We start from the raw sequence: 10,762 nt of genomic DNA on the forward strand, positions 1-10,762 counted from the left end.
ACTAAAATATCAAAGAAATAACTTGTGAAACCAAAAATATATTTAATCGTATACGGTGTGAAAATTGCAATCACCGATATGTGGGACATACACTTAACTCTGACTGTAAATCTTCTATAAACACCGAACAATATCTTCCTGTTGCTCAACACTTTAAACATCCCGGTTATTCCTATAATGATGTTACTATCATTGGCATTAAAACAGGATTCAAAACAAGCAGATAGAGAAGACAGCAATTCAAGACAGCTTCTTGGATTGCTGATCTAATCGCTGTTTAACCTTTCGGAATTAATTTAGATACTGGAATCAGTGATTTCCGTTTATTAGTTTCGTCTCTGACAGAAAAACTATTGTTTTATTTTGTTATGAGATACGAATCTCTTGAAACTTATTATTTGTTTAAGATGCTTTTTTATTCCTGTTTTTACAAAATGATTAGTAAAACATACTTTATTCAATCAGTCTCCAGGTGTTACCTTTTCTACTTAAACATTTAAGTATAGTTTTAAATATACACATACTTAGTCATTTCTAAAATACAATATTCCTAACACCTATTACCATACACTCTCGCTATCGGTTACATTGTACCGGAAATGAGACGCTTACAATAATATATAGAGAAATAAAGATTTCCTGTAAAACTGGATGTCATTTATGATGTCACTGAACACTCTCTATATTTATCACTCGTTAAATTACATCACTACTTCCTGCTTACCCCAAAAGAAGAAAGTTAAACCTTTCGAAATCAGTCAGGTTATGGACTTTCTATTTTATTTTTATCTTCAAATGTATTCATACATGACATAGAATGAATCTTAATAGTATATCATCAAGCGTATCTTCGCATTACATGGAGGGAAACAAGAGACTATAACATACTATATTACATACATTACATGTAGTGAAACATGACATTATAGCTTCAAATGTATTTATACGTTACGTATAGTGAAAAATAAGAGTATATTTTCAAAAGTAATTATATGTATATACACACGTTACATGTAGTGAAGCATTACAATATGTTTTCAAGGGTGTTTACTTATACGTTACATATAATGAAACATGACAGTATATCTTGACTGATAATTTATACATTACATATAGTGAAACATGAAAGTATATTTTCACCAGCTCTTTGCTTCTGTTAAGTTTTAAGGTTGATCACAATGTACAATTGTATTATATATTTGAATCTCCTGGGCATCCTGCGATGGTATATCATTAACTAGTCCTCATACTGTTCATTTATATTTGTTAAGATAAATAATTTTATCTCATATTCTTACATGCGTATTGTATACAATTAATACTGACAAAATATCTTTATTTGTATACATTATATGAACTTCCTAAATAAAGTGGCCATCTAATTAAAAGTTACGTTATTAATGTTAATATTTATGAAATAAATCTAGCGATATAGAAACTACATACGTCTCTGAAGAACACAAAGTGACTGCAGGGAAGTTCACATCAGTAGGAATTTCTGAAGATATGTCCATGATTGTCTGATACTCCAGGAATATTTGCAGGAACTGGAAGCTTTGAAATAAAAATCCAATGAGGCAGCCAATCAAAATTAACTTCTTCAGTAATTCTTGGTCACATAGTCTCTTCACTGTGTATGACATTTGAGATGTTGGTTGTTCTGTTTCTGACAAAGTTTGATTCCTAAATATTAAATAAAAACAATTAAATCCACACATAAATTAGGATTTCATTTTTTCCTATTTTTGGATTACAAGCAGATTGTAATTTTATTTTTTTTCACTAAACTTAAAAACTAAACTTAAAAATTGTTACCGATTATTACAGATAGAAGTAACCGTCAGGTTATTACATTAAAACCAGACTATAAATACGTATATTTAGTCAACTTAAAGTACGTGATTATTTTTAGACTCATTAAACTGTTAACTATTACAATTCAATAATTTTCATAAGATGCATCTCAAACTATAAAGAATATAAATAAACTGTTTAAACATTGAAAAGTACCACGAATGAAGAAGAAAGTTGAAATTTACATTTCATATTTTCTTTGGGACATTTAACTTGATCTGAGACTACGACGTGTAAAAAATATAGTTTAGTTTGTTACATATAAACAACTGTATTATTGCAAACCAATTGTTTTAATTGCACAAAAACTACATTTTTAGAAGCTAATTACTAGCTATTACATTATTATAAAATAGGCATCGTTATTACATAAAAAGTTACATCACTATAATTTATTTGACAGTATTACATAAAAGTAGCTACATTACTTTAAGATAATCTACTTTTTCACATAAAATAGCTATGTTTTAAAAAGGGTAATACACATTTTGATATAAAAGTAGTCACATTATTTTAAGCCAGTTAACGTTATTACATAAAACAATTACATTACTATAAGCTAATCGATGTTATTAAATAAAAACACTTTTGTTATAAGTGTTAACGAAAGTATCTTAAATAATATCTCCAAAATATTTCTCCCTAGCTACAAAATTATATCTAAACCTAAGAACATGCACTGTAGTGGTACAGCAGCCTTTTTCTAAGAGAATAACTATAACTTAACGTTCTAAAGTTCATTGATCATAACACGTTCATCCATACCAACACATTATATATCAAAGCAGAACTCTATCTTTACTTTATGTTATCTCTTCCATTTGTCATCCTAAACAGCTGCGGATAGTACTTTGTAATTATTCTTACAAGGGATGAATAATCAGAGTCGGCTGAAGGGCTTACAATCATGTGAAAAAGTTAGGACACCCTATGAAAACCTGTGTATTTTTGTAGCATTTTTGGATATATAGATATTTAATCTCACTTTTAACAATACTGAGAGATTATAGGAATATAATTAAACAATTAAAACTGAAGAAAATGCACATTCTAACTGAGGAAAAAGTTAGGACACCCCCTCATTTATTCCCACTTAAAATAACTCAACTCACACACAGGTGTATCACACCAGGTGCACATGATTAGAAGATCGTTACTCCGCATATTGAATGAGCATTGCCCTATTTAACCTTCAGACATTTAGTTTGGTGTGCTCCGACTGTTGAAGTGACAGTAAGCACCATGGGGAGAGCAAAAGAGCTGTCTGAGGCTTTCAGAAAGAAAATTGTAGCAGCTTATGAGTCTGATAAGGGATTTAAAAAGATCCCAAAATATTTTGAAATCAGCCATTCCACTGTCCGGAAAATAGTCAACAAGTGGAGGGCTTTCAAAACAACTGCCAACATGTCCAGGTCTGGTCGTCCAAGCAAGTTAACCCCGAGAGCAGACCGCAAGATGCTAAAATGTCGTCACGGGACTTACAGCAGACTCTGGCTACTGTTGATGTGATCGTGCATGCCTCTACAATCAGAAAGAGACTGCACAAGTTTAACTTGCATGGGAGGTGTACAAGGAGGAAACCTTTGCTCTCTAAGAGAAACATCAAGGCCAGATTGAAGTTTGCCAGAGAGAATGTAGACAAAGACCAGGACTTCTGGAATAATGTTCTTTGAACAGATGAGTCCAAAATTAAATTATTTGGACACCAGAACACAGGACATGTTTGGCGTAAACCAAATACAGTATTCCAGGAAAATAATCTCATACCGACTGTGAAGCATGGAGGTGGAAGTGTCATGGCTTGGGGCTGCTTTGCTGCAGCAGGACCTGGACAGCACACAATCATACAATCCACCATGAATTCTACTGTGTATCAGAGGGTGCTGGAGGTACATGTGAGTCCATCTGTAAGAAAATTAAAGCTGAAGCGGAACTGGACCCTGCAACACGACAACGACCCAAAACATACCAGTAAATCCATCAAGGACTGGCTGAAAACTAAGAAATGAAGAATTATGGAATGACCGAGTGAAAGCCCAGATCTTAATCCCATTGAGATGTTGTGGGATGACTCGAAACGGGCTGTGCATGCAAGAAACCCCTCATACATCTCACAGCTGAAAGAATTCTGCATTGAGGAGTAGGGCAAACTTTCTTCAAACCGATGTTAGAGACTGGTAGATGGCTACAAGAAGCGTCTCACTGCAGTTATTTCAGCCAAAAGGGGTAATACTAGCTATTTTGAAAACAATTTTAAGTTTTTATCAAAAACAAGCGCGGATACATCACTGTTTTCGAAAGACACACATATAAGAACAATAATATATTTGTAATTTAATGGAAGTGATTCAGAAGCAATTCGCTAGTTCAATCAACAGTCAACGTTGAAAATATAATCTTTCATGACATACTTGTTTTAACCCTTTACTGCGCATGACACAAAGTTTTGGTCTTACATTCAAAATTGTATTATCCTTCTAAATTCTAAATGGTTTAATTCTTTTTAGGGTTATGATTGATGATGTTTACGCATGAGATGTTGATAAATCTTTAAAGTAACATGATTATTCTGTATTAGAACAGTTTGATGTGTCCATATGGATAATTTAGAAAAAAGATGTTTATTGGTATTTTGATATCGAGATAAAGGGTAGAATCTCAGCATAGCCAGGTGATTTGGGCGTTTAACTTCTAAACTGACGTACTCGGGTTCGAATACCCGTCACGTCAAACATATTCATCCTTTCAGTAGTGAAGGCGTTATAATGTTACTAGTAATTGCATTATTCATCGGTAAGAGAGTAGCCAAAGAGTTGATGGTGGGTGGTGTTGACTAGGTGCCTTTCCTCTGGTGATTCACTGCTAAATTAGCGTAATTTTGTATGAAATTAAAATCACTCAGTTGTGTGTTGTTCAGCTAAAATTCGGTGATAGTTTACCAATTTTTCCACTTTCTGTAACTCATACTTTGATAATCCACGCTATCACGTATTTTCACTGAATGTGTTCTACTGTACCTCTACTTCACAAAACTGTCCATTGAGTAACACACGAGATATAAAATTTCCACTTTTGTTTCAAGTTTTTTCTTTTTATTTTCTTTGCACTGAAAGCACCGAAAATTTATTTGGTAGAGAAACAAACTTAATTCTTATAGATTTTTTTCAAACAGGATGCATTGAAAAATATTTATAACTTATAATTAGATGTCAAATTTGATCAAAATATAAGCTACGTTGGTAAAGTTATTCAACAAACACTTTTCAGTTTTGAACAAATGTTTGTGCATGCCTATGCAAAAAATTTACATGAGCTATTGGTTTAAAACATTTCCTAGAGTGTCATCTAAGAGTGAGTGAAAGATTATGTCATCCTCATATAGAAGTAGTTTACACATTAATATATATATATATAAATATAGTATGGAACAAAGAGTTCAAATTACTGCTTCATAGCTTAGTATAAGCATCTTCACACCTGGGGTGGTAGTAGGGAAATTTGTAGGTGTGAATGAAATAAACGTAGATCAATTAATCAACTGTATGGAGTGTGCCTTCATTCACATAAACATATTACCACTAATAATTGTCGAAACGTTGTATAAAACCACCAGAACAAAAATCCAAAACTCAACTCAAAAACAAAATTGGCATTAATACACCAAACAACAACACATCATTAAACATTACCAAGTTTACCATTTATACCTGACATCAATTGAGAAATAGTCAATAATTGGAGAAAATTTACAATTAAACATAAAATTCTTGTTAATTTCAAATTCACTTAAAACTTGGCTCTAAACAAACTACCGACGTTATTTATAAAATAACTGTCAAGAAATCTACATTGGAAAATTCGGTAGAAAATTGGAGACAGATTCACCAAACATAATAAAAACCCTCCAATGTTTATTACCATTGCAACATAAAATTATAGAATGTGTATAGGAAACACTGCAACTTTAAACAAAGGCCCAAACATCAACAAATGTAGGAAAGGAAGCTACCTTAAAAAAATAGTCCTAGACTAATCCAATACTCAACGGTGCCAAAATACCTGTAATAAGTTGTAAAGACGTTTCCGGTCATGTGATTTCATTGTCCCATATTGTATATACATATACATTCATGTACATGTAAATTAATTATACATTGTATATAAGAAAATAAGGATTGCAAAATCTTACCAATAAAATTTTCTTCATTACTCGGTCAAGTCGTTTCTAAACTTTTAAATTTTGAATATAACTCACTTAAACCTCTTAACATGCACAATAAAAATATACATACGCGCCAGGAGCGGTATGTATATATCATTATTACGAAATAGGGTGCAGAGTTAATTAATGGATTAACGAGCTTGACTATGAAAGAAAGGCACGCCAAATACAACCGAAAGATGCACTTGATTGATGTTGAAGAGATGTTTGAATCGACGCTATTATAGCAGAGAAAATAACTTGAAAATTCTTATTTGAACTTCATTAAAGACTGGACACGAGATCCATATCACAGACTAGCGCCAGTACAGTAGAAAGAAAGATTCGAAGAATTTTCATGTTAACTTGAAGAAAACTTCGAAATAAAGGGTTTGCCGGAACTTGATGCAGAATTAATGTCTTCAAAACGAGAATAAAACGCAGGCAGCTGAGTTATCGTCTTATATTATGACCAATCATTGAATTCTTTTTGCTTTTGGTTCTGAGGATCACAATGAGTTGTCAAAATCGTCCAATTAAGTAACTGGTATACTTATGGGTGGACGTGGTAAACATAGAAATTCATAAGAATAATAAAGGAAATTTGTATAAAAACCCTTGTTCTTTCCCAAAAAGTCAGTTTGTAACAAAGTTTTTATAAAGCTACAGAAGAATGCTGTTGAAGTCTGAGCCAGTTACTTGATTTAAGCCTATGCTGGTAACTTTTTAATAGTTTACTGGATTTAATAAGTGATTTAAAAGTATTATAGGCAGAAAGCATTACATTAGAAATTGAGGTAGGTTTTGAATATTAGGCTAAAAACGATTTTTTTTATTCTAACTGTACATTTCTTCGAGTTAGTGACATGTGTTTGATATCAATATATGATGCAATTTAGTGCTATTTTCATTGCAATACCGGTATATACTTTACAATTCCAATATAGTATCAGATATTGAAAGAAGATGGTTCAATTAGCATATAAGTTAACAAAAATAAGTTGAAAATAGCACTATTGATAATGTGTGTGTGTGTGTGTATATATATATATATATATATATTTATGGTAAGTAATTCTTAAAACGATAAATATATTTGATGTGCATTGTCATACCTTGTTACCATAAGTTACAACGACAAACATTTGAAATTCCACTTCAAAAACATCTAGAAGCTTCTTGTTTTAAGTATTTATAATTAATAGATTAATAAATTACTTGTTTAATTCTAAAGATGATCAATGTGATTTATAGTTGAAACTAATCATATCAGTTTTACCAGTCATATCAATTGTTCATGAACACTCGGCCAATTTTGGTGGAATTGTTAAAAGTACTGAAGAGCTTAAAAAATGCAAAGCAAGAGTTTTTGTTCTCAAGAAAATATGTAAATAACACATCAACTTTGAAAGGTCATTAAAAAGAATTGGTCACGTTTTAAAAGCTTATGATTTATTTTTATTAAAATTGAATAGCCCAAGTCACATTCATCCATCAAGGTTTAATTTTATGACTTATCTTAAAATATGTTAAAACTTATACACACTTGTCCTCAGTTACTCTTGTTTTATTCTGAAATAATTAAAGTGTTTATTTTTTCCTAAATCTTGAACAAATGTAACTAGGACTGTAATTCAATCACGAGAGCCGCAGTTAAAGATTAAAGCCAGAGATCGGTTTCACCCTTCATAACAAGCCCAGCCGCTGTGTATGGAGCATCACGTTCTCGTCAGCGAGTCGTTACTGTGACATTTATAGTTGACCTTATTATTAACATGATAGTTTTTGTTATTTCAAAAGTATTTTAGAGAACAAGTAAAAGTCAATTGATAAAGGAACTGTATCATCACACATAAGTAACATCATTAGAAAACCATAGGACTTCATCAAGACCGAACTACAAGAAACAAGAGTTTTTCTTGGTGTGACTGCCCATGCAATTAAGTGAAGAATTTTGCCATCTATCTGTTAGGCTGTAGTGGATTCACGTGTTCCAAAGAAGCGTTTGAAATCATCGGTGGCTAATATGTAATAAAAGCAAATAGGACTAGGTAATATCAGACAAAGTATCAAACATGAAGAAAACATTCACTAAAAAAGATGTTGGACGAAATAATGCTGATGATCTTGATGATAACATTTTATGGGAAGAACTTCAGGAATTAAAATCAAGCGTATTAATTAAACATTAAAATCATGCGTATTATTGCAATTCAATTGCTGTTTCAAAAGTGTATTTGAAAGGTTTTTAAGGCCAACAAAGAGATTTCTGCTTTTAAATGCACGAGATGCAACTGTCTTAAGATCAGTTTAATCTGCAGTATGACATGACCATCAGGTATTAAGTGAAATGGATGAACAGCTACATAAAGAGATATATTTTAGAATCAGAGAATGGAACCAGTTGCAAGGATTAGTTACCGTCTTAGAGCCTTATCTGAGAGCAAAACTTGAGGAGAGGAAGTTGTCAGGATAAACTCAGTTCGGTATTTTGTGTTGTCAGTGATGACGAGAAAACCCACTTGTAGAAGAAAATATATACGTAAAAACGGCTCGTTTGGGTTCAGAAAATTTTTTATGTAGAGGAGCGAACAACGTTTTGACCTTGTTCGGTCATCGTTCACAAAAAGTGTTCAGTTATGAAAGAATCATTATTCGCCCTCATTGGGCAAAGCTTAGTGAAAAATATTGTCTTTCAATATTTTGCACAGATAAATTGTATCCTCTGATTTCCATCTTCTAGTTAGTAACGTCATACACTTTGATGCAGAAATTAATGGGGAACGAAAACTATAGCTATTCCAAAATGAAAGATAGAGTATCATCACGACTTAGAAAAAACATAGTGCACTTTTTCTCTTGTACGCCATTTGGCTAGTCCACCAACATATTTTATCATTATGACTTCACTTGTGAGTTGGATAAAATGATTTATGACTAGATTTGATACTTTTAAGAAATGATATATAACTTGACATGAAGTGCAAAATATAGCTTTTTACCAACTCTGTTATTAGATAACGCAACTCCGTTATTTCGATCCTGTCATTGGTGTTACACAGAAGTACCCCCATTATTACAAGTTAATAGAAGTTAGTACACACTAACAGAAATCCCGCAAATTAAAAATAGAATATGAAACTTCATTTTTAAGCATCAATTTTCGAAATATTTTAAAGACTAATAACTTTAAAATAGGTTTTAGAACAATAAACAAACTTTCAGAAAGTAGTGGCTGCAAACCCTTGTATTAGACCTACAAATCTTTCACTGTTTCGTTTTCAAAGCACTGCAATAGAACGACTCTACTACCAGTTTGTTATTAACAAAAGGATGAAAAAACACTGAGTGTAGCGACCAAATACAGATGAACTATTCTGTTTCTAGTTTATTTGGAACATTTCATTTTATTTTAATAAGTGATTTTTTTTCGTTTCACATCCTTTTCACACAGGTTATTTTTTCAGTCCATGATTTATTTAGTACAGGGTAGGGTTAGTTTCAACACTGCTGTTACCTACGTTTTTCCTATTAGTTTTACACATCATTGGATATTTAGTAGAACTAGTTTGTACCAGATTTTTTTTTCCAAATTGTATATTTGTGGGTAGTTACATCTATGATATTATACTAGTTTTTCCCAAAAAAATTTGTATTATGATTGATGACCACAACTGTTTGTAAAACCTGAAACTTACAAAGAAAATATAAAAACAATAATATAATATAAAAAACGGTTTGAATTTCACCTAGAGCTACACGGGGACTATTTTCGATGTATGTCCGAATTTACTAAAGAAAGACTAGAGGGAAGGTTGCTAACCGAGACTTGAGTTTCTCTTTTAGCAGGTAGTAGTGAGATTGACCACTACGATAAAACATTACCATGGCTTAGAGGGCGAGCATGTTTGGTGAGACAAGCGATTCGAACCCGTAACCTGCAGATTTCGAATAGAGCCCCATAACCTTCTTGCAGGAGGTCAATATAGAAATGTATTTTTTAACAGTGTAAAGTTTACCGATATCATTTTCAAAAGATTGGAGAATATTCAAGCCCCCTGGTGGCTCAGTAAAAAGGTTATAGCCTTGTGACCTAAATAGGATTTCAATGCTCAAGGTGGCTGTAGCACATACATCCCATTCACAGAAAATTAACAAACTGTTAAATCACTTTTATACACAAGTTATTGCGTCTGTACGTTGACGTTATTCTGAGAAGCATCCTAACACTGCTTACAAGTTTAAATAATTATATATTCATATTTTCTTCGTAAGAGTATTTTTGAGTAACGAACTTTTAAAGTTAATAGTTTTTTCTAATCGATAATGCTGCTATTTGGAATTAAAGCTGTCAGAGTGACGTAACTGTTCTGTTCGTGTGTTAGCCAAGGGAAACTTACCTTCTTGTATAAAGTGTGTGATTACTACCGAAGTAAGCTGGTGTTGTCTTGTTCGTTTAACCTTCTACAAAACGCTGACGTTTCACTGTAAACAACACTATTTATAGGTTCAACAAAAATCGACAGTTTAGTACGCAGTAATAAGAATTACTCTGCGCAGCTTTCCACCTTCTTCATTTTGATAATGGTTTTCTAAGGTTGTAGGTACGTAACGAGTTTCATATCATTCCAATCAAGCCATGTAAATAACTGGCAACAGCTGGTAGTAACAAATGCCTTATATTTGCTGTTCTATCCAAAAGTTAAT

General features: G+C 32.3%; 1 protein-coding gene across 2 annotated transcripts in view; it reads right to left on the bottom strand.

The window, feature by feature from the left end:
* The window catches only part of LOC143224341 (degenerin del-1-like), a 47,044-nt gene extending 36,522 nt beyond the window's left edge, over positions 1 to 10,522 (bottom strand). For both annotated transcript variants that reach the window (XM_076452732.1, XM_076452731.1), the window contains exons 1-2: positions 10,456 to 10,522; positions 1,447 to 1,683 (exon numbers count right to left, since the gene is read on the bottom strand). In XM_076452732.1, the coding sequence (XP_076308847.1) occupies positions 1,447 to 1,643 (197 nt within the window). In that variant the 5' untranslated portion in view covers positions 1,644 to 1,683; positions 10,456 to 10,522. The remainder of the gene's footprint in view (positions 1 to 1,446; positions 1,684 to 10,455) is intronic.
* Between the last annotated feature and the right edge of the window lie 240 nt (positions 10,523 to 10,762).

The sequence above is a fragment of the Tachypleus tridentatus genome, chromosome 8, assembly GCF_004210375.1.
Source record: "Tachypleus tridentatus isolate NWPU-2018 chromosome 8, ASM421037v1, whole genome shotgun sequence".
NCBI lineage: Eukaryota > Metazoa > Arthropoda > Merostomata > Xiphosura > Limulidae > Tachypleus > Tachypleus tridentatus.